The 24934-nt window shown below is 33.9% G+C and overlaps 5 protein-coding genes across 6 annotated transcripts; 4 read left to right on the top strand and 1 right to left on the bottom strand.

Moving 5' to 3' along the window:
- Positions 1-7003: 7003 nt before the first annotated feature.
- Positions 7004-14198, top strand: LOC126755939 (cysteine dioxygenase type 1). 2 transcript variants are annotated; one of them, XM_050468671.1, is made up of 3 exons: positions 7004-7211; positions 12906-13491; positions 13561-14198. In XM_050468671.1, the coding sequence occupies exons 2-3, from the start codon at positions 12927-12929 to the stop codon at positions 13740-13742; spliced, it is 747 nt and encodes a 248-aa protein (XP_050324628.1). In that variant the 5' UTR covers positions 7004-7211; positions 12906-12926; the 3' UTR covers positions 13743-14198. The 2 variants fall into 2 exon arrangements, with proteins under 2 accessions (XP_050324628.1, XP_050324629.1); XM_050468672.1 differs by lacking the exon at positions 7004-7211 and adding an exon at positions 9910-10091.
- Positions 14199-14515: 317 nt separating this feature from the next.
- Positions 14516-17419, top strand: LOC126755927 (transcription factor grauzone). The gene is made up of 5 exons (XM_050468656.1): positions 14516-14802; positions 14861-15116; positions 15194-16337; positions 16403-16790; positions 16858-17419. The coding sequence occupies exons 1-5, from the start codon at positions 14680-14682 to the stop codon at positions 17182-17184; spliced, it is 2238 nt and encodes a 745-aa protein (XP_050324613.1). The 5' UTR covers positions 14516-14679; the 3' UTR covers positions 17185-17419.
- A 32-nt stretch (positions 17420-17451) lies between these two features.
- LOC126755938 (S-adenosylmethionine sensor upstream of mTORC1) lies at positions 17452-18466 on the bottom strand. The gene has a single exon (XM_050468670.1). The coding sequence runs from the start codon at positions 18364-18366 to the stop codon at positions 17461-17463; it is 906 nt and encodes a 301-aa protein (XP_050324627.1). The 5' UTR covers positions 18367-18466; the 3' UTR covers positions 17452-17460.
- Positions 18467-18892: 426 nt separating this feature from the next.
- On the top strand, positions 18893-21018 carry LOC126755931 (transcription factor grauzone-like). Its single transcript, XM_050468659.1, has 4 exons — positions 18893-19103; positions 19164-20194; positions 20254-20635; positions 20700-21018. Exons 1-4 carry the CDS (start codon positions 18969-18971, stop codon positions 20922-20924), a joined length of 1773 nt encoding a protein of 590 aa, XP_050324616.1. The 5' UTR covers positions 18893-18968; the 3' UTR covers positions 20925-21018.
- A 637-nt stretch (positions 21019-21655) lies between these two features.
- LOC126755934 (transcription factor grauzone-like) lies at positions 21656-24745 on the top strand. The gene is made up of 5 exons (XM_050468665.1): positions 21656-21939; positions 21996-22271; positions 23238-23800; positions 23873-24251; positions 24336-24745. The coding sequence occupies exons 1-5, from the start codon at positions 21808-21810 to the stop codon at positions 24558-24560; spliced, it is 1575 nt and encodes a 524-aa protein (XP_050324622.1). The 5' UTR covers positions 21656-21807; the 3' UTR covers positions 24561-24745.
- The last annotated feature ends 189 nt before the right edge of the window (positions 24746-24934 follow it).

Genomic DNA, 24934 nt, shown 5'->3' with positions numbered 1-24934 from the left:
TTCAAAGTGGTCGTGAGGACATAAATGACGATCAACATGTGGGCCAATCAAAATCCGTGATCACCGGAAATTCCATCGAAACTGTGCATGAATTCATCAAAAATCAGCCGAAATCATCATTGAAATTCATGAAAATGGAATTGAACATCTCCAAAATATCGATTTATCGCATTTTGATCGAACATTTGGGCTTACGAAAGGTGTGTGCACGGTTTGTTCCGCACAAATTGACTGATGACCAAAAATTGCTCAGAATCCAACATTCGAAGGACAATTATTTGACCAAAAATCACATTTTAACCATTAACCACTCCCCTTATTCACCTGATATGGCACCTTGCGACTTCTTCCTTTTCGGAAAAATGCATTTGCCCATAAAAGGAAAGCGTTATGCAGACGTAGAGGCCATTCAAAAGGCTTGCACCGGCATACTGGCAGCCATACCGGCCAACGAGCTAAAACACTCGTTCGAGATGCTTTTGGACCAAGCAAAAAGCTGTATTGAAGGAGAAGGAGACTATTTTGAATAAAATAAATTGATTTTGCCGAAAAAATCATTTGTTTCGTTTTTTTTTAAATCCTGTTTACTATGGAACACACCTTGTATATTAATCTAATTAATCATTATAATGAATTCCGATCCTTTGGTGGATCGGTGCTAGGTGGTTTTGACTCGGAACGTCCTGAGCAGCCAAAGAAGTTTGAAGATGAGGAATTGAAAGCATTATTCGATGAAGATTGTTGCCAAACACAATCCTTGGGAGTCACTCAAGCAGACATTTCAAACCGGTTAAAAGCAGCCGGATACATTACATTTGGCCAGCGAGTCAAATCAACAACAAAGACGAATACCCATATCGCCAAAGTAATTCTGCATATGGTATGTGGTGGGATCAGAAGGGCGTGCAGTATTATGAGCTAGAAAAGCCAAGTGAAACTATTAATGAATAATGTTACCGACAACAACTCAACGAATTGAAGCGAGAGACTGCCGAAAAAAGCCGGAGTTTGCAACTAGACAAGGCAACAATTTTCCAACTATGTATTTGGAAAACGCCGGCTGGAAAGTTTTGTCTCACCCGCCTTGTAGGGCAGACCTTGCCTCTTTTGACTACCATTTGTTTTGGTATATTAAATGAAATTTATGACACCCAGAAGGAAATATCGGAGATATTATAAACTATATAGGTTTTTATACATCGGGAATTGTAAATAAAACGCAAAAATTTAATTATTTATCAATATTTCTTTTGTCGCCTTCAAAGTAATCCCCAGATGTAATACACTTATGCCAACGATTTTCAGTCTTCAAAGACTTTACATAAGCACTTTTTGGGATGGCCTTTAGCTCCTTCAGCGTATTTTGTCTTATCTCTTCAATCGACTGAAAACGGGTTCCACGGAGCGGCAATTTCAGGGTGGGTAACAAGAAAAAATCACATGGATTCACATTCTGGGGAATACGGTGGTTGATCGATGGTATTCATTGCGTTTTTGGTTATAAATTCGGTCACAATCGTGGCTCGATGCGATGGTACATTATCATCGTGTAAAATCCATGAATTGTTCTTCGACAATTCCGGCCGTTTTCGATGGATGTGCTCAGGCAAACGCCTTAATATAGACAAATAGAACTCCGTATTGACCTTCTGTTCCTCCGGAGCTAATCTATGAATATGGGATCGGAATTCCAACGATTAAGCATGTCCAATCTTTTGAAAAAATTCAGCTTTATCGGATATCCACCAAAATCTTTCGAACGGGCTCGCGAGAGATGTCGAGCTCTCTTGCCATCTCACTAACACTTGCTTAACGATTTTCAAACACTTCACTTTTTTAATATTTTCATCAGTTGAAGAGGTCGAAGGGCGTCCAGACTTTGAAGGCTTTGTACCACTCGTTGGCTTGTGCTTTTGATAAAACTTAATCGCCTTAAGCTTGTTCCAACATTCGCAATCACTTCGCACACGAAATTTGGTTAGAAATTCAAAATTTAAGACAAGATCTTTGTTCGGTATTTTTATCCATTGTAAAAATCGTAACGCACTACTGATGTGTACCGTTTTATGTAGCGCCTGTAAACTGTAAACTGTTTGACAGATCGCGCTCATATTTGGCATAGAAATTAAAGACAGTCCTATCAATTTAGCAAAATATATTTTTTTGAAATATCGTTTTCCCGGGAAATTTAACAGAGAAGAGAGTCGATTTAGTCATATCCGTGTGTCTATTTATATGCGAACTAGTCCCGTAGTTTTTGAGATATCGATTTGAAACTTTTCGCACGTCCTTTTCTTCCCCAGAAGTTGCTCATTTATAACAATCGTCGATATCGGATCACTATAGCATATAGCTGCCATACAAACTGAACGATCAGATTCAAGTCCTTGTAAGGAAAACTTTTAATTTTACTAGACTTTTAAGCAGCGAGTTGTTTCTGATAATTATGTCACATATATATGTAACTATAATGCAATTATTTACAGTTACATTAAAAGTAAATTCACAAAGAACCCTATTTACATAATCGAAAACCACGTCAGTGTAACAAACTAACAACTTTCCAATTATGCATAAAATAAAATGCGAGACACGTAATGTTTTTCATCTTCTTTTCATTCTGAATTAGTTTATCATAATATATTGCAACAACATGACCCCACAACGCCAAAAATTGCTGATGAAACTATTTGGAAACAAATTATCAGCTGAACAGCTGCAACCTCGACTTGAGCAACTGTTTGCCTAAGAGGAGACTTGAGCTAAGACGCTCGAGCAACGGAAGAACACGTAACATTTCTCTTTAGTAAATATTATTTTGGGCAAAGCAAACAACGAAAAAAAAAAATAATTCTCAATGTCTTTATTAGAGAAGGTGAAAGATGGCAAACTAATATGGCAACAAAAACCATATTACAACAAACAATGTTGACGCGCACGTAGAAACAGGTAGCAAGTGATGTCCACATAATTATGTAGATTACACACACATACATACATATGCGCCCTAAGTTACCGTTATTTATGTTAATGACCCGAAAACTACCGCCGAAGTGCTACTGTTGGCAGGCATTAATTGCCGATTTGAAAACACTCAAAGAGCAGACATGTCAATACACACTTAGCAGCCACCAATTGGATCAATGCGACAACGGCGTGTTGTTGTTGCGGTACCACAGGCACCGCTGATTGCAAACACTCAAAGAGAAAATATTAAAATAACAAAAAACAGAATAGAGCGCAGGTTGAGGTTGTAGCGCCATTGATGATAGCAAAGGTAGCAAAACAACAGCAACAACAACAAACTGGAGACACACAAGGAAAGCTAGCAAGCCGCGTCTGCTGTGTGGCTGGCATAGCAGCCAATGGAATTGAGTAAATCACATGAAAATGTGATGATACGAAAATGTTGTTGTTGTTGTGATTGTGCGAGGCTGAGCTGTGGATAAAAGCCACACAAACGTGCAGGTACGCAACACTAACGGTTCAGAGCCATTCGAAGTTACAACTCGCTGCGTCGACTAACAAATGCCACTAAATCATGCAAACAATTCGTGTAAACAACAAAAACAACAACAAAGGCAACAACATCGTAAACATTCAGTAATTAGTGAAAAACCAAATGTTACAAGTGCATTGAGAAAACATTATCAGCTCGTGAATATTCATGCCACACGCCAGCGTCTTTGCAACCACAAGCTAATCACACAAACTTTATACATCAAGTGAGGATCATAACACAGCAGATCATTTGCTGCAGTCGGTTGTTTTATTGCCATATTGCCATATTACTGTTGTGCAGCTTAAACTTTCATCGGCATTGAAGCGAGCGCAATCATCGATTGCAACGGTTTTCGTTAAGCGTTGAGGTAAATTGCGCGCTCGTTAAATTGTTTGGCTTTTATAAAGTGTGTGCGATCAGTGCGAGTTTCCACTAATGTGTCGCCGCAAGCGTTTACAGCATTCAGCCAATACTGAGAAGAAAGATACTGTCGAGTCAACGAACCGGGATAGCAGCGATAATCAAAGGACTGCGGAGACCAGAAGTGCCACCATGGTGAGTCTAACTAATTTATTTGCAATTGGTGGTTAGAAAAATGTTCAGAGAAGTGCAAGGCATATGTTAGATTAAAAATGTGTGGGACCAGAAGGCCACAATAACAAAGGTCTCGGCAGTTTTTGCTTACTAGCATGGTAAAAAACTTGTCAGCTTCTTCTCGAACTGGCCAAACGAAAGCTCAGATTTTGTTTACACTTTTACAAATTGATCCCTTCCAAACCCTTCTACAACCAAGAACTGTCAGATTGAGCGCTTTCTGGAGCTAGTGAGTTGAGAACCCTTCGGCTAAGTTGAGTTAGTCATAGTAGCCGCTAAATTTTAATTGATTTGTCAAAATAAAGCTGGCGCATGTGAAGGGGCTGGGCACATCGGCCCGCATGTAATAATAGCAAGTCATTTTGATATGTCTTCTATATAAACATTTTTGGGAATCACTCTGAAAGCCGCTATATTCACTCTGCTGCTTCTGAGAAGCTTATATAATGATATATTCATCCCACGAGCATGAGCACGAATGATATACATATTTACCTCACTTCGATTTTCTTTTTCATAACTGGCATCGACAACGCTTACGCGGTTATAGCCGAGTTAACAACTGCGCGCCAGTCGTTTCTACTTTTTGCAAGGTGGCGGCAATTAGAGATGGTCCTTTCGTCCATATGTCGTATATTTTAGACATGTCCATAGTCCAGCGCAGCCGCTGTCTCTTAATTCCCTGAACTGTGTCAATGTCGTTGTATATCTCATACAGCTCAGCGTTCCATCGAATGCACATGTTTCGTTAAAAAATATATAATATATTTTAAGAGCTGAGAGTTGATTACCAGCATTTCAGAGTCGGATATCCCTTTTCTCATGTACATATATCTTGTCTCAAAGCAATTGTCATCAGAAATTTAATGAACAAAATATCTTCGAGAAGAACAATATTTTTGAAAACTTGATGCTTAGTCAAAGAATGGTTATAGAATAAGATAAAATATATATATTAATTCACTTTTACAATGCCACCATTTGCTGAAAATCGTGCCAAACTCCAAAAAACTCTCGGTGAAGCCTCACAAACTGAGCACAAAATTGTATTTTTCAATTTATCGCCGAAAAAAGTTGTATCTAGGCTTACAAAGATAGTATATATGTTAGACTAGATAGAAAATAATTACATATATATGTGACTGAACTCTCATAAATGAAGTCTATTGTCTCCAAGTTTTCATTGCGGGTTTTGAAAAGACGGTTTCTATCACTTTTCTTTAGGTTTTCCGAATCATTTTGTCAAAAATATATAGAAACTACTGACCGACCGATTTCAATCAAATTTGGTACGTGGCATTCCTCTGACAATTTCATATTGCAGTGTGAAAATGAGCGAAAACGGACTGCGGCCACGAAGTCGCTTATAACATAATTTTAAATTTCATCTGATTCCTTCCTCTCGAGTGTAAAAATTAAGAAGCAATTAACATAATGGGATAAAACTTTGCACGAATACTGCCTTTGAAGTACGCCACCTTATGACCAAAAATTGTCCAAAACTAACAAAAACTATTCAAGCCCCTGGGTACCAAATATGTAGACAGGACACTAGTACTTATAGTTTATTTTAGCTTAATATAAATATTTTCGAATTTCCGGGTGACTATACGACGTTTTTCTTATAACGGTGCATATTTGTGCTTAGAATGAATAAGATCGGGTGAAAACACGCCCTAAACCACATATAACTAACAGACCTTATGTATCTGAAGGTACTTCCCTGACACATATGACATGAACATATGATTGTGATTACTAAATGAACAAAATGATCTAATGGTCTACTTATCACTAGAATGTTAGGCTCATATAACACACCTACCACGAAAGTTTTAACGCTTCATGTTTTTAGACAGTAATAAATAAATAAAATATCTCGTAGATTTCTAAAATGTTGTCACGAAAAAACCCCCAATCGCAGGAAAACCCATACTAAGTATAGGGTATTTTTTTTAGAGGTACAGATTTTCATAGAGAGAAAGATCTCAACCTCAGTTGTCAAAGTAAATACACTTTCACTGTTTAAAAAAACAACGGTGTCCGATTGATCTCGAATGAAAATGCTCCCTAGGCCTCTTACATTTATAAAACTACAATCTATGGTGTTTTGAATGATTAAGGCGTTATTGGTCTATACTTTTTCATAGCAGACTTTGACATCAGTGGTGAGTGCTAGAGTTAAAGCTTTTCGATACTGTTATTCCCGATATATTTATATAAAGAATAGACACTTTTGGAGGGCGGTTACACTTGTCAGATAATAGTACGTTTTTTGTACAAGCACTTTAGGGGTTATATACAGAGAGGGCCGAAAAAAGCGAATTTTCCAGAATTTTTTCTGAGAAAACTTTTAAATATGTATATTGATCCAAAAATGTTTCCACATATTATGGTATATTTTAACTGTATTATAAGACTTGGTATTAGTAAAAATATTTATTTGGAAAGCAACTACAGCTGATCTCCGGGAGCTCCTCTCAAAAAAAGACGTTTTGCGGTGATCACTATATCTCTGAACTGGATTCTCTGAAATAAAAAACAACAAACAGATTTCGTTAAATCTAGTAATTGAGTCAATATTCTATACTTGTTGGAGGAGGACTATGCTGGAAAATGTAGTGCGAAATTGTTCCAACAAGGATGGTACATAATGAAAGGCCTAAACATTATTTGCGTTATTTGAAATAAAAACTCTATACCGCTAAAAAACACCCTTAATATACCATACATTTATAAATATCATATGTATATATTATTTGACTCATATATTTGAACTTATTTATGTATGTATGTACGTGAGCGTATACAAACAGATATTTATTTGATGTTATATATAAAACTTGAACCTATATATTATTAAAAGAAGCTATCGCGAGCTTCAATCTCAGCTTATCGAACAACTAGGATTCTCGAATCATTCATATTCTCTTATTCGAAACGTGCGCGTCGAGCCTTTTGAAAATTCTGAAATTAAGAACGTTTTAAGAATTAACGAAAAATATTTTCAGTTTAATATCGAGTTATCAGCTGCAAGAGGGGATTACTATATACACACATACATATATATAAAACACGGATACACTCACATATAGGATAACACGCAATTTGAATTGTAAGTTCGAACAAGACAAGAATATTTGTGAAAAAAATTATTATTTTTTTAATTCAAAAAGGTTGTGGTCAGGAATTTTCCATAAACATTTATAGAAAAAGTAAAAAAAAAATGTTGATGCCCTAATCAGCTGTTTAATTAATGAACGCTGACCTTAACGCACCGTACGCCATACATACATACATACTTACATATGCACATACAAAGATACGTAATAAATAAGCACACTTTTCAATTACGTTTTAAAGTAACGTTTTAGCCGAGAGATAAGCCCAACGAGTGGCTCAAATGCATTTATTATTTTTCCATTTGTACTCTCAACTTAAAAATGTTGATACCGTTATAAGTGATTTCAGTGTAGGTGTAAGAGTATTGCAATCAGTACTCTATGACCTCTGCTTACAATAATGAAAACAATTACCAAAAAAAATGATATAGTCAACTTTGTATTTGTAAGTAATTAGGGTAGAAGAAATTCAACAAAAATTATTTAGATTTATTTATTTAGTTCTTAATATACATATGTACATATATGTTTTTATGTAGCGCAAAGCCAAATTAGCACGACTGCACTACACCTTAAAAATAAAATATGAGCATGAGTATACCACCTTCCAAAAAACAAAATCGCGTGAAATGCTTTCATACGAGTATACTTTGTCACTATCGCGTTGGTGTCACAAATAATGGGTTCAGTGTGATTTTGATAACGTGTGGAAAATATTAATCAGCTATACGAGTTTTGTGTATGAGTAAAAAACACGGACGATACATTGCTCTTAGAAAGAAACCACCTGTCGAATAGAAAATACATTTTTTTGTATGTGGACTGCGAACGAAATTTTTTCAAATGTATTTGTTTGTTGGTTTTACTTCTCACAATATGTTACTCCGAATAGAATTGCGTAGGTTGGTATTCTAAACTAACTGTGCTTTCGTGAAAACATTAATGACGAGCCGAATTGAAAATATATTGCCTACATTTAGGAGCAAAGTTCTAAAATCATTGAAGCCAAGTGGCACGATGTTATAGATTTTAGTTTAGGGGTAGAAAATTGCTAAATATTATACAAAAATAATTGAAAGAAATAAAATAAATGCATATTTTTTTAAATGGAACCAAAATATTTATTAGAAAATATAGAATAGAAAACATTATTAGAATGTACTCTAGATTTTTACAATTAATGGTTGAATTTGACCACCAGATCCAAGAAAAAAACTGTTTTTTTATTTTTTCATAATTTAAAAAATTTTGTAAAAAAAATTATATTTTTTATAATTAAAATGCGAAATTATTTATTTTTTTTTTAATAAAAAACTGAGCAATTTTGAGCCTGACACTATTTGAATTCATTATTTACTATGCATTATACCATACACTATATAATCACATCAAAACTGCGCATTTTTTAACCTTATATCCTTAGTTGTGTTAGCCAGTATATACTTACAAGCACTCAAATTTGTCTATAGTCATATGAGTTTCCGAAATTATATACATAACTGCGCATTAACAAATGTGTCAAAAAACATTAAAACATTACTTAATGTCGAGTTAGCAGACATTTGACAGTTAAGCTCTTGTTAACTTAACCACGACTTTCGGTAAAGAAGCTTTTTTTAACCAGATCTTAACTGACGGATGGCTGCTAACCAGACATTGAGAAAACTGCCCTAATTATTATATCGCGATGGATGGAACGTTAAATCAGAGTCTGCGACCTTAACTGGCTTTGCAGAGCCAGTATAAATGTAGATCGCGTTTAATTGCAGATATTTATGTAAATGTTTAGGCCAGTCATCTTGAGCATTAATGTGATCGAAGTCTTAATTAATTCTGTCCATTTAAATTACAAATTTTTTGTCTCCTTATAAGTAAAATAATTTATTTTGCAAATCTTGCAAATTAGTCAAAATAAAAGTTAAATGTCAAAAGGCTGTCAATCTGCACATTAATATTTATATGTTGGACAATGTCAATAATAATATGGCGCTTAGACTTTCGATTGAGTTAAGAAAATACCCCGAAAACATTGAAATTGTGTACTCCATTCCATTTTTATTTTGAAAATTCTTCGGTGGCTAGACCTTAACTAATTTATGTATAAACAGTACGGTATAAATATTGTATTATTTTACTTAATTTGTGTATGTACGTCATTGGTATGTCATACGAGAAAATTCACAACATATTTTTTTTCAAAATAACTATTCTGATTAATCTAATTGCACGTAAATAAATAAATATTTTTATTTGCGTAAAATTACAACAAATTTCTCTTAATTTAACATACATACATACAAACATAACCGGATACGAAGTAAATATTATTGATTTTAAATAGTCCAATTTACGCTTAAAGCTCAAGCATATTCCAAATTTTTATGTAACAGTACTGCGAAATTATTAACGGAATTGCCATAATGTTTACATATACTCGTATATGTATATATATATATCTATATGTATATAGTACATGTATATATGTATGTTCATACACATATGTACATGTATGTAACTCTACTTTGGCTCATAAATTTATAAGCATGTATTTGTAAATATATGATTTATTTTATTTACAAAAATTATATTTACTGTATATATGTATATATGTATGTATACAAGTAGATTAAAGGCATCTATCGCGAGCTTCAATCTCAGCTCAGCAAAGAATTGTGATTCTCGAATCATTCATATTCTCTTTTTCGAAACGTACGCGTCGAGCCTAAATCAGTGATTAAAAAATTAAAAACAAAAACATTCGAAAAATATTTTCAATTTAATATCGAATTTTAAAGCTAAAAGCTGAATGTATAAAGACAATACAAAAAAAATCACGGATATACACGTACATAGGATAGCAAACAAATTCAAGTGTAAGTTTAAAGCATATTACAAGGATGTTTCTTCAGAGAGAAATTTTATTTTTATTACTAGTATTTCTTTTTAAATTCGAAGTGTTAGTTGCGGACAGAAATATTAATTAATAATAAATACGTATGTTTATGTATATATTTATCACAATGAAAAAATCACTTTTTGATGCCGTAATCTGCTGATTAATTAATGAATATTGACCTTAAAGCACCAAACGCTCTTTTTTTACTCACATACTACATACTCGTACATATGAAATAAATAAGCTTATATTTCAATTACGTTTTAAATGCATATATCGATTTAGCTCAGATATAACACTATTTTGATTATTTTATTGTTGGATTATTTAAGATATTCGTCAAATTGTTTTGGAAAATGTTGCGAAAACAATAATCCTCGATAAATTCGGCACACTTCTGCTTACGTAGTGCCGAATATCGCGTCGTGTGAACTCAGCTTAATTAACTACCGTTATACATAAATTATTTAAAAGCCGGGATACCAATCTGTAAACTCTGCTTACAGAAAAACAGTAAAACATACACATACTCGAATAATTACACAATAAAAGGTGTATTTGGTTATACTACTATGAGCAAAATATACTATGAGCAACAAATACTTTGTTCATAATTTTAAATTCTCAATTTATATTTCAAAACTATGTTGTCCAGCTAACAGTAATCCTCTCTGGCCCCAAACTTGTGCCAAGGTTTTTTTCCAAACCTCGAAACAGTTGTTAAAGTCAAATTCCGGAATAACTTTCAATACGTTGGCGATTCACGTTTAATTCGTTTTTTCGACGAATGGGTTTCGCGCGAAATTTCAATTAAATAATTTTTGCCCATAGTTGTATATAAGCGATAAGAATTTTATGTAGCTCATATAAGAACGAATATGTTTTACAGCATCAAAATCAAAAATATAATTCTAAGATTATCATTCATGTGCATATACACACATCACAACCAGACATAATACCGCTTTGCGGAAATCCCAGTAATTCACGTGTTACAAATGGTGAGTTTAACTGTTATTTTGAAAACGTGTGCAAAATCTGAAGCAATGATTCAAGTTTTGGGTATGAGTGTGTGAGTATGTATTTGTTTAGGGTGTAAAAAACACCTGTCGATTAGAAATTAAATGTTTTTCTATTCAATGTTAGTGAAAAACTTTTTAATTGACATAAATTTTGTATGTTTTTAATTAGGTAAACTTGTTGACCCACTACTAACCAGGTGTGTTTGGAACTTTAACTTTTGCAACAAAAATTCCACATTCTACATACAAATTTAAAAGTTCCAACTATTTGGGTACATTATTATTATATACCCAATTTGGGCGTAATGAGAATTTTTGAGTTACTATCCAATTTATCGTTATTATCTTATATACATTTTATAATTCAATCGAAACTGCGTACTTTTGAGGCTGTTACTCCTAGTTGTGTTAACATAACCTCTTCTCCGCAGTCAAGCCAACAAATGTGTTAGCCAGTACTCAATTTTGTCTATAGTTATATAAATTACACAAATTATATACATATGTAATTGCGTATTATTAATAAACACTAGTTATTATAACGTGATAAAATTAGTGCCTTCGGTCTTAACTGCCTTTGCAGTACAAATGCAGATCACCTTTAACTGCAGATATTGAAATGACTAATTGGTTTAGACCGATCATCTTGAGTATTAATGTGATCGAAGACATATTTAGTATTGTCCATTAAAATTACAATTTTTTTTCTTCATATAAATTAAATAATTTATTTTGCAAGTATTTTATATTAGTCAAAATAAAAGCAAAATGTCAAAACGCTGTCAATAGGCATATTAACATTTGTATGTTAGATGTTAATAATAATAACATGGTGCTTAGACTTCGTTTCGATTGTGTTAAAAGTACAAATTGGTTAATTTGCAATCAATCAAATATAAGTAAAATTTTTTTGTTTAATGCTCTTAATTAAATTTATTGTCTGTAGCAAAGCGCACATGACACACTCATTCCATGTGACGATGAAACTATATTTTCAAACATATAAAAACCTAAAACCAGAAGCAATCACAAATCAGAGCTTATCTACGTACGTACACATACAAACACATGCATATATATGTATATGTCACAAGTATGCGACTATTTTAGTGCTTTGGACAGATGTTAAGGAATCACAAACTGTTTGCTGTTTTTTTTTCAAAAAATATTATCACAAATGCTTTCTACTGCGCATACACAAAATTGTGTCAATATACTTTATATGTACATATATACATATTCACACGTATTGTATATATAGTACATATACATACATATGTATTCCGGAAATTAAAACTATTAACACATAAAATTTTAAAAAGCGGTTATCAAATAGGTATAAATGTACCGTTAAATATACAGTAATGTCAATTGAGTCAATTTGTTTTATTTGTTATAAAACCAATTTAAACACGCATTATAGAGATAATTTCTGACCATTAAATCGAAAATACACATAATTTGTTTTAATTATTTGAAAAAAAAAAATCATTATCAAAAGAATGACATTTCCAACAAAATTTCTAGAGCTAATGGGACAAACCAGTGGTCAAAGATAATAGAAATCAAAAATCAAAAATGTTTAGATTATAAGAGACCTAACAAATCAGAGAAATCCGATTTCTAGGAAAAGAGATCAAATTGGTCACTTGGTCAGTCGTATTGAAACGCGTCTTTAGAAAAATTTAGTAGAATTCTCTTTAAAACAGTTATAATACAAGCTTTAACAAAGAAAAAACTTCAATCATTATTTTCTTGCTCCGACACAGGTTAATCAAACTTGCACCGATATGGCGCTTGCCAAAGTCAACAGCGGAAATGCAGATTTGGAGCAGGAGCGTTATTTGCGTGATGCCACACGTTATTTTTGTGGCATAGAAAAACCACTGAAATATGGTCCCAGCATAGATAGCTTAAGTGATTTGATCACTGCACTACACAAAGAGTTCGAGACGAACTTCGTAAATATCGAGATGGTCAATCACATAATGTTGACATACAAATCGAATGCACGCGAATGGAAGCGTTTCGCCAAGTTCGATCGTTTTAAGTACACGCGCAATTTGGTCGATGCCGGCAATGGCAAATTCAATTTGATGATCTTATGTTGGGGTGAAGGCCAAGGCTCCGCCATACACGATCATGCCGATTCGCATTGTTTTATGAAGATGCTTAAGGGTGATCTGAAGGAGACGCGCTACAAAATGCCATGCACGCAGGCCATAGAGATGTCCAATGGGGCGGACATTGGACAAGTGGATAGCGATAGTGAGGGGGAGCATGTTTTCGATAGTGCAGAACTGACAGCCGAGGGCGACACCACAATAACTGTTAATGATGTGGCATACATAAATGGTAGGCATCTCGTCAAACAATTTGGCGTTAAACTGTTTATTAAACTAATTTCTTTTTTTATAATCTTAGATAACCTCGGCTTGCATCGTGTGGAGAATCCGAGTCACATTGAGACCGCTGTGTCACTGCATTTATATTGTCCACCTTTCGATGAGTGTTCTGTTTTTCACAAAAACTCTGGCAAGCGTATAAAATGTCCCGTTACATTCTGGAGCAAGTATGGCGTGCGTCAAACTGAGTCCAACAAATAGTTACGTGTGAAATAGCCGTTATATTGGCTAGTTTGTCCACTTTTGGGCAGCAATTAACGTGATTTTTGTTGATCGCCGAAAATCCTAATATTATGCTCATTCACTTAGGAATTTAATATATGTATATTTTATATAAATTATAATGTAAACACTTTCTTATGTTTGTTGAATTTAAGAAAAAACAACATTCCAAACAACCAGCAACTGGTTTTTCTACTAAAATATATAAAATTGTATAAAAAGAAATCATAGGCAAAAAAAAAGAAAGATTAAAAAAAAATGATATAATATTTTGTATAGATATTTAAAGTTTTTATTATAGTAGACTTCAAACTTAAACCTTAATTTATTTGTTATATTGAAAATTTGTGATTTTTATATACAAACTTATTTATAAGGCAATAAAATTTAAAATGCACAAATAAAAACATAATAAAATAATTAATACTAAAAATATGTGTTAAAAGTTTTAATTCTTAACAACCACTCTGTATCACTACATCACACTGGCGGCAACACAAATATGTAAATAGAGTTGCCAGTCCATATATGTACGTGTTTTGAGTTATGTATTTTATGCGATGTTGTAAAAAAATGAGAATTTAAAATAATTTTCGAAAATTAAAAACTCAACTTTAATATTTCAGTTGCAATATAGTAAAAAAAAATTGAATTCTAACTTGAAACGAGGCTGTCCAATTTGAAAAGCGCTGACATTTCGCTTTATGATGTCTGTCATTTTGACATTTCTCATATTTTTTGCATAGCTTGTTTGTGTTAGTGGGTACGCTTTTGTTGCAGTTTTGTGTATTTTCAGAAGTTGCTGATTTTAGTTGTGTTTTTGTGTCATATTTATGCTTTAGAAGGATATTTAATGCAAATGTACGACAAATAATTGCGTTTAATTTAAAAAATATAATATTTTAACATTTGTGCAATGGCGTGTTTGCTTTGCATGGAGGTTGCCACAACACCGGCACAACGTTTCATTGATATTTTCTCTGAAGAAGGTTGCCAAATGACAGTCTGCAGCATTATAGCCAAGCATTTGTGGTTGAAAGTAAGTAAAATAAATGTAATAAATAAAATTTAATTATTAACTGTGGAGCGGTATTTAGCCTGAACGGGATATATGTACGGGTCAACGCATCTGTTGGACATGTTGGGAGGCTTTACGGGACTTTCATATATTTTATCAACGTGTAGCCGAGGTACATAATCGTGCAGATTGGAAGACTCCATTTGCTCATATTGAGCAGGAGCAGGAAAACGATCCATTGCCACAAGAAATTCATCTTAAATCGGAAGACGCGGTGGATACCGAGGAAAAGTTACAAAACTCTATAAATGTGGAAGAGAACATATTCGACTCAGGTTTGTGTAAATATACTAAAAGAGTTTGTTTTGTGCACAACTAATAAGTTTTGATATAAAAATATATATATATTTAGAAGTAAAATTGGAAGTGTACGATTTGGATTTATTACCACAAATCGAAATCATCGAAGAGAGCACACCCATAAGTGAAAGGGCACAACGCGCAAAGCGTCGTGGCCGTCCTCCAAAAGATGCAAATGCCAAAATATCAGCAACTACTAAACGTGTAAAGCAAGAAACACCTCAGCCGTGTGCTGAAAATAATGATGATGATGATTCAGAAACCGAATTGCCTTTATCTGTCTTACTAAGTACTAGTATCAAGACTGATACCAAGGAAGATGCTAAATCTTCTATTGATACATTACCACAAGACGAAAAATCAAGTGAAAAAGAAGTTACAACTACCGCAACTGCGGAACCGGAGAAACGAAGACGTGGTAGACCTAGAAAAGTACGAAATGATGAAGAAAAACCTAATAATAAAGATGACACGAAAGGTGACATAAAAAATGAGTGTAGTATTATGAATAGCGACGACGAATTTGTAGACAATGATCACGACTTTGCCCCTGCCGGCGGCGTATCTGGAACAGATGATAGCGTTGACTCCAGCAGCGAACATACAGATTCTGATCACAGTTTACCCGACTTCGAACCTAAGCCACAATATGCTGTCATACCGAAAAGAAAGATTGTTAAGCCGAAAAAGTATCGTAAACGCGAAAAACCACTTGTGCCTCCTAAACGTATGTCACGTGAGGAGATCGAGGCGAAGCGTGCACAACAAGATGAATACGATAGAGTAATACGTCAATTTTTCGGACGTTTTGCTTGTCCTAAATGTGAATTGCTGGTACAAAATTTTGCCGAAATACGTGGGCATTTTCGTGCTTCGCATAATGAGGATCCGGGTTATATGATGTGTTGCGGTCGCAAATTTCCACAGAGAAAAGCTTTGGCCGAGCATATTTATTTACATTGGAATCCAGAACACTTTAAATGCACCACATGCGGTAGGCTATTCACCGACAGTCGTAATCTCGAGCAACATGAAGAGGCGCATGTTAATCCACCCGAACCGAAGGAGCGCAAAATGTTCCAGTGTGACAAATGTCCGAAAGTTTTCACAACAAAGGCGGCTTTTGAACATCACTCCTTTTCCAAGCACGTGCCCAAGTCAGAATTCAAATTCGCATGCACGCAGTGCAATAAAAAGTAAGTCGATTTCAACATTTCGCTTTTGTTTTTAAAAATATACGCATTTATAATCTCTTTACTAGATTACCAACACAACGTAAGCTCAAGGATCACATTAAGTATAATCACGATCCGGAAAGCACAATTATTTGTGACAAATGCGGCAAACAGGTGCGCACGCAGTACCTTAAAAAGCACCATCAACTGGAGCATTCCGAAGTGCCACGGCCTGTGCCCCAGCCAATGCAGTGTCAGATATGTGGCACTTGGTTGCGACACATGTCTGGCCTTAAACAGCATATGAAATCGATACATGAAGATCCGGGTGGTGAGCATCGCTGCCAGATTTGTAATAAAGTCTCGACAACATCACGCGCACTCAGGCGTCATATTTACCTCAATCATGAATGTGAGCGCAAATTCAAATGTACAATGTGCGAGAAGGCATTCAAGCGACCACAAGATCTTAGGGTAATGGCAGTAGCCGTTGAATATATACAAGTTTATATATATTCACCTTTGTATTTTATAATTATAGGAGCATACCTCAACACATACTGGTGAAGTGTTATACACCTGTCCTAATTGTCCAATGACTTTCTTCTCGAATGCTAATATGTATAAACATCGACAGCGTTTGCATCGTGCTGAATGGGAGGCGGATAGGAAAAAGCCCAGGCATATAGCGAATATTATGGCGCAGGCTATGGGTGCGACAGCCGCTTTGAAAGCAAAACAAGCTGTAGGTGCGGCAACGGCTTTTTTCGCACAAAAGATGAACACGAGTGTTAGTACGATTAGTACAGAAAGTGTCAATGCCAATCCGGAGGCCGTGCAACAACATTTAGAAATGACTATACAATAAGATTCACTGAGATTAAAGAGAATAATATATATACATATATATATATCATAAACACAGTTATTTATTAAGTTAAATATAAGTCGCTCAAAATAACTATAATAGTATTTCCAACAGTTATAAAAAAACTGTATAAGTATGTATATGCATACAAATAAAGGCATGCTTAAAAGAGTTTTACATAATTGAATTAAACTTTTTAATTTTCGATAGTAAATAATGAAAAAAAAAATCGACAGATTCCACACTCAAGTATAAAAAAACATGTAGTGTTTATAATCACACTTTATCTTGTGGTATATTTATTGTCTTTGACATATAATCCTCGCGATGCAATTCAGCCCAACGTTGTGCGACTGCTGGAATAAGCGATTTTCTGAATACCATACAAGTGATGTGTGCCAATTTTTCAAAACAGATTCTATAAAATCCCAAGGTACCCAGTGTATAACGCCAATTTTTCATTAATTTCGCATTTTTGCCTACATGCTGTGAATCTGGTGTTATGATTATCAAAATGCCTTCAGCATGTAAAAGTTCGTACGCCTTTTGACAACAATGTAGCCGTTCCTCTGGCGATGGTATATATTCTAATAGTAGACTAAATATAACACAATCGTAATATTCACATGGTAAGCGTAGCACTTCTCCACCTTCAGTGATTATTTTTTTGTCTACCATAATTTTTAAGAAATCTCCTTTTAGAACATCACTTGTCGCTGGGCACAGATCAATTGCGGTGACGTTAAAATTGCTTTCGCCAGCAAAGGGATTAAAACAACTGCCTACGTCAAGTACATTTACAGAATTTGTAAAGGATGTTCTTAATTCACTTGCTTCAAATGTTGGCATATCTGTGTACGATGCCGCCAGTCGTTGTTCACGATCACGTTTTTCGAGAAAAACTTTGTTCGTAAAAAAATATGAATTGCAGTAGTCAATTATCCATTTTACACGACTGCGAGCATATAAATTAGGATTTGTAGTGTTAGTTTCCCAAATAGAAGCTAAACGATGCATAGCTGTCGAGTATTGCTCCAAAAGCGCAGTGTTCTGTAAATGCTCACTCCAAGCTTCTTTCATTCCTTTCAATTTGGATTGAGATCTCAATTTGTCGTGACAGTCCTTGATGATCGATGCCAGTCGCAAATGTTCCTCTTTAGAATCATTAGCGCACTCATCCATCTTTGTATTATTATTTATTATTTTACTTAAAAAAATACAAAATTTTTGCCACTATACAAAATACTCAAACCAAATCAGCTGGTATTTGAATGTTTGAGAAGTGCTGTCGTTACAAATGATTTACACGAAATTAAGCAAAAATAAATAAGTTAGCACATGGATGTGATAACTATTTTAGCAAATAAAATATCAGTCATCCGTATTTAATTAATTTATTTTAGAATCGCAATGTACTGCTTTTTTTAAATCGATACTCTAAAAGAGGATAATTTGAAAAATTTAAATTTGTGTAATCTATAAAAGCATACTCAACAGGTTAAAATTATTATTTATGTTAACAAATTACATAAAATCTATAAGTCTATATATTATTAAGAAAACCTCCTCTATCCGTTCATATAATCATTATAATTTTATTTTAAATCTCTGTCTTTTCATCCATAAATATTGACTTTAATCTCCACATTACTTCTCCTTCAATAATAAAAATTATATCTGGTGGCAACTTTAGCAAATAAACTATGATTTTGTAGTATTAAAACAAAAATATTAAGAATTACACTTTATAAAATCATAATTAACTTTTCATTTTATAAAAACGGATGATGTTTGACAAACTGTCCTGTTTATTATGCTTGGAAAAAAACAATGTTTCAAACGGTCAAATAAATATTGAATCTGATGATCCGCAAGCAGTAAAAGCTCGCGCGATGGTTGAACAACATTTCAAGGAAGAGGTAAACCTTTTGTTAAAAGATTTTAGAATAGCTTACATGTGTATCAATTCCTAATTATAGCTCAGCATGAAGCCGTACCTTACAAACAAAGTGTTATGTCAACAATGCTGGGAACTGTTACTATCATTTCATGAATTCTATGTGCGCGTACAAAACGCTCACTTGACGGCAACTAACACGCTAAAGTCCTTGCAAGAGTTAGAGATAGCGGTTACTGAAATAAAAATGGAACCTGATGCATTAGACGAGCTGGCTTCGCCCCCAAAACGTCGTCGGGGGCGACCGCGGCGAGAAAAGCCGAACGAACATGTTTTGGAATCACAGCCATCAATTGTTTTAAAAGAGTGCAGTGTTCGGATTGAACCACTAACTTTTCCTTATAACAGTAACATCAACAAAACCGAAGATAAAAACTTGGAGTTTTTGGAAGTTAAGAGTGAGGTAATACCTGATGAAAATGAATCTATTGATCCAATTTATTCACCACAAATGTCTAATAATGAGAGCGAATCAGGAATTGCGGTAGTACCTACCAGTCCTGCAAAGAACTTAGAAACCGGTGCGCCACAAAAACAGAAAACAGTCCGTACCAAGAAGAGGCAAAAACGAAAGCGTACCGAGAAAAATAGTAAGGCATTAAATACAGGAATTAAAAATGAATTAAACACGCAACGAAATAAAACATCGGATTATGATGAGTTTATTGCCAAAAATTTTAAACTAACATGCGCTCTTTGCGAAAACCCACTAGAAAACTTTAGAGAACTTAAAATACATTTTCGGGAAGAGCATCAGACTAATGGATATGTGAAATGTTGTGGTAAAAAACTAATTAGACGTGGCGTACTTGTTGATCATATAAAATTTCATACCAACCCAGAATACTTCAAATGCGAACATTGTGAAAAACTGTTTGCCGATGGGCGTGGCCTTGAGGCGCATCTTCAATTTTCACACGGTTCTAGAGAACGTATTTATCGCTGTGATATTTGTTCCAAAGGATTCTTTCGTCGTGAATTACTCACTCGGCACTACGTTATACACGCACCTGAAGAACAGAAGAACATCAAATGCCCTCAGTGTGAGAAGACGTAAGTATGCCAGAGTTTATATTTCATCAGCAATTCTGAATCTGTTCGTAATATTGCAGGTTCTGCTATAAATACAATATGCTACAGCATTTAAAAATAGTTCATCTACATTCGTATTCGAAAATATGTGACATTTGTGGAAAATCCTTCCATGGAGGTGAAGCATTCCGCCGGCATCAGCAGGAGCACGCTGGTATACCAAGATTACCGATTAAGTGTGAATTATGTAATGCTGAACTGACGACAAAGTATGGTTTAGCACGGCATATGAAAGTAATGCACACGGAGGAATATCAAACACCTCAAGTTTGCCCAGTATGCTCTAAAATATCACCGTCTCTCCGCGCACATCATACCCATTTTAAATTTATGCATGCCACCGAGAAAAAACACTCCTGCAAAATGTGTGACAAAGCTTTTAAACGACCCAAAGACTTACGAGTATAAAAAATTACATGTTTTTGTTAAACTTTATATTTATCATAAAATCCATTTTTTATTGTAGGAACATATGACAACTCATACCGGAGAAGTTCTATATACGTGCACATTTTGTCCACAAACATTCAACTCGAATGCGAATATGTATGCACATCGAAAGCGAAAACATCCTAAAGAATGGGCTGAAAAATGTGCAAAGCGAAATACTTCTATAGGAATGGGACAACAGATACAAAAGGACTTAGAATCCATAATCGAATCAGTAAAAGATACGGATGAAACAAATTAAATGGAGAAGCCCATCAACATTAAGAATCATTAAATGTTGATTGTATTTTTAATAATGCGTATAAAAATATACAAATTCTATAAAAACTTTTAAATCAATTCTACGATTTAATGTGTAGGGAATGTTATTATGCTTTTTGACTGCGTTATAGAAAATTTAATAATTGTTACCGACAAGTGTTTATTTTCTTTCTAACAGCTGGTTAGATCTGTTTGCTTTCAATTGAGAGATTTTTGTGACCAGAGATAAAGAGATGCCCAACTCTCCTGTCATTGGAAATGAGAGAGCAGCTCATCTACCCGACTTTTTTTGACGTTTCGCAATTGGAATGACTAGAACGGCCAGATTGAAATTCTAACAAAAATATATGTGAACGAGGGGATTTGTTGTCGGCGTTCAAGATCGCAAATAAAAAATTAAAAGTAATGAAATTTAAAGAAAATGCGCAATTTAAATGTATGTAAAAACATTTATTAATTAAGAGCTAACATTTAAATATTGAAAGTTCAAAGTCAGTTGTCTTAATGTACTATAAACTCATAAAAAAAGGTTTAAAAAGTTTCTCCATATATTAAAAGTCCAATTCATAATAATATTTAATCGTAATAAATGTTTGGGTGTTTTAATTTTAATACCCAAAAATTATTATTTATTTCGATCTGGCTACAATGGAAAATGTTATGAAAAACGCTATTGTGGAGGCGCTCTCACCCTGGAATAAGTTGGGATCCCTCTATTCTTGTTTGTGACTTTCGTGTACTGAGTACCTTAAATTGTTTAATTTAAAATCCCAAATTCAGAGACTGGCTTGTGACTGTATCAAAATACAGAATTCAGATAATTACTATTTTAAGAAGTACCTTATTAGGATAATATTTACAGAATGCCTTTTGATCAGTGTTGTCTGTTATGTTTAGAAAAAGTTAGTCCCACTGACAACAGAATAAATATCAATAGCGATGACTCGGAATCGGTAAATGTGCGGAATATAATTGAACAACATTTCAAGGAAGAGGTAAACATAATTTATATTAAAATGTGATTTTATTTTCACGTTTTGTTTCTACATAGATCTTCACGATGCCAACATTATCAAATCAAATTGTATGTAAAAAATGTTGGGAATTGCTGAAGTCATTTCATGAATTTTATATCCAAGTAACACAAGCCCATCTGCAAGCGCATAACAAACTCAAGGCTTTGCAAGAGTGTGAAATATCGGTTACAGACATTAAAGTGGAACCGGATGCTGAAGACAAATTGGCTTTGCAAGAGTTGGAGGAAATAACGATTACAGACATTAAAGTGGAACCGGATATTGTTGACACATTGGCTTCATCACCAGTCGTAAGAAAAACAACAAAAAATATGTGTATGCTTATATCGTTCGTTTTTACGAAATTTTAGTGTATATAATTTTTGACGAAATTGCGGTTTTTATGCAAAGTTGTTCTAAAGTAACCTACTCATCACGTAGTAAAATATTATAAAGACATTCCTTTCATGGAAAAAGCTATGACGAGTTACATTTTAGCGTTTGTGCCATGCCGATTATCTTTAATAGCAATATTATCGTATGTGCCATACAAAGATATGCCTTTACACTTACATACTGTGATGGAATATTACCAAAAACAACAAAGAAAATAGAGCGGTCTTCTGTAGTAATCCATAAAATCCATACACAGAAAGTAGTTTCAAATTAAATGACTACAATTCAGTATTTCAGGCCGAAATTGTTGACATAACAGATTGTTCGAATTAGGCTTTTGCTCTGACCAGCAAATCCATAAACATTCTAGTGAATAGCCAAGCGGCAATTAAGGCTACTCTTAATGCCAATACTAAGACTGAGTGCGTTTGGTTACGCTTTTCTAAGACTGCCCGTGAAGGTATTTTATTAATGATGGGATTATTAATTAATGGGGATTATCCGAAATAAGAAGAAAAGCATGGTTATTGTCTTGCAATAAACCGAAACCAATTGGCCGTAGAAGGACTCCCGAAACACATATAAAAAGGCGTAATAGATCTTTTGAATACAGCTTAGTAAATGAAGGAATCACTTTTGCAGTGTATCAAAAATTTATTATTGAAACTTTGAATAAAATGATGATTAGATATTTCACAAATGAATGACATTTATTGTGCTGTGTAACTTTGTCCCAAGCCAAATTGAAAAAAAAACGCTCTCCTGTAAAATTTGATTTTTGTAACATTCAATAATTTCGCAAAAAAGGACGATATATATTTACACAAATAATGCGATACATAAGTATATACAATCTGTTTAATAAAAACTATGATTTACAGGGTGAAGAAAAAGATTCCGATTACTCGGATGATGAAAATAGTAGCTCATCTTCTGTAAACTCTGAAAGTCAAGAAGATGTCCAGGAAGAGAAAAGACAGAAAACAAAAACAAAAAGAGCCCCTAAACCCCGAAATAAGAAACGACACAAAACATTGGACCATGATCAATTTATTGCACAAAATTTTAAATTGATCTGCTGTTTATGTGAAAAATCGTTGAAAGATTTTCGAGAATTGAAAATTCATTATCGCCAAGAACATCAAACAAATGGCTATGCTAAGTGTTGTAATAAAAAGTTGTACAATCGTGGCGTTCTCGTTGATCATATTCACTTTCATATTAATCCAGAATACTTCAAGTGTAAATTTTGTGAAAAAGTGTTATGCGATCGAAGTAATCTCGAATCACATTTACAACATTTTCATGATTCCAAAGAACGTACGATATATAGATGTGAAATATGTGGCAAAAGTTTTTATCGACGCAAAGTTCTTGCACGGCATTACCTAATCCATGCACCCGAAGAACAAAGAAATGTGAAATGCACCCAGTGTGAAAAAACGTAAGTTATTCTTTATACATTTTTTTGTATATAATTTCATATAAAAATGTATGTATGTATTTGTGAATTTAGATTCTGCAATCAGTACCTTATGAAACAACATCTAAATCTGAGCCATCTCAATTTATATGCTAAAATTTGTGATATTTGTGGCAAATCACTAAACGGCAGCGAAGCTTTCCAACGGCATCAGGATGAACATGCTGGTGTGCAACGAACAAGGGAGAAATGTAAAATATGCAATATGGAGCTAAAGACGAAATATGGTCTGGCGAGACATATGAAAACAAGGCATACCGAACCGTTTCAAACACCGCAGATCTGTCCAGTTTGCTCTAAAGTATCTCCCACTCTACGGGCGCATAAAAGTCACATGGAGTATATGCACAGCGGTAAAAAACACGTTTGCACTGTTTGTGACAAAACATTTAAACTGCCTAAATGTTTAAGGGTAAATAATAACATTCCAATTTACTGTAATATAATTCAGTGTTAAAATATTTACATATACAAATATACATAAATTATTGTTCAGGAACATATGGCCACACACACCGGAGAAAAATTATATACGTGCACATTTTGCCCACAAACATTCAATTCAGATGCGAACATGTACGCACATCGAAAGCGAAAACATCCTAAAGAATGGGCTGAAAAATGTGCGAAGCGAAGTACTTCTACAGGAATGGGACAACAGCTAATAAATGACTTACAATCCATAACCGAAACAGTGAAAGATACGGATGAAACAAATTAAATGGAGAAGCTCATTATCATTAACAATCATTAAATGTTGAATGCATTTTTAATAATGTGTATAAAAATATTCAAATTGTATAAAAACTATTATTGTTATTGAGGAATGGGAAAAAAATTTCGTTTTAAGTATTTTATCAATTTAAATACATAAATAATTAATACACTTTTTTAACATAAATTGCCCTATTGTCTTTCAATTTAACTAATCTGAATTCCTCCAATGTAATGTAAATAAAAAAGCCAAAATGTCAATTATAATACTTGTGATAAGAAATCAAATAATCTAGAACAATGCATCGATGTTTCGATAAATAACCGCATTATCGCATGAAAGCTTAATTTAAATTTAAAATAATACGATTTTTAAGCTGA

The sequence above is a fragment of the Bactrocera neohumeralis genome, chromosome 4, assembly GCF_024586455.1.
Source record: "Bactrocera neohumeralis isolate Rockhampton chromosome 4, APGP_CSIRO_Bneo_wtdbg2-racon-allhic-juicebox.fasta_v2, whole genome shotgun sequence".
Lineage (NCBI taxonomy): Eukaryota > Metazoa > Arthropoda > Insecta > Diptera > Tephritidae > Bactrocera > Bactrocera neohumeralis.
Note: the sequence above shows the minus strand (reverse complement) of the source record. Positions and strands in the feature narration are given on the sequence as shown.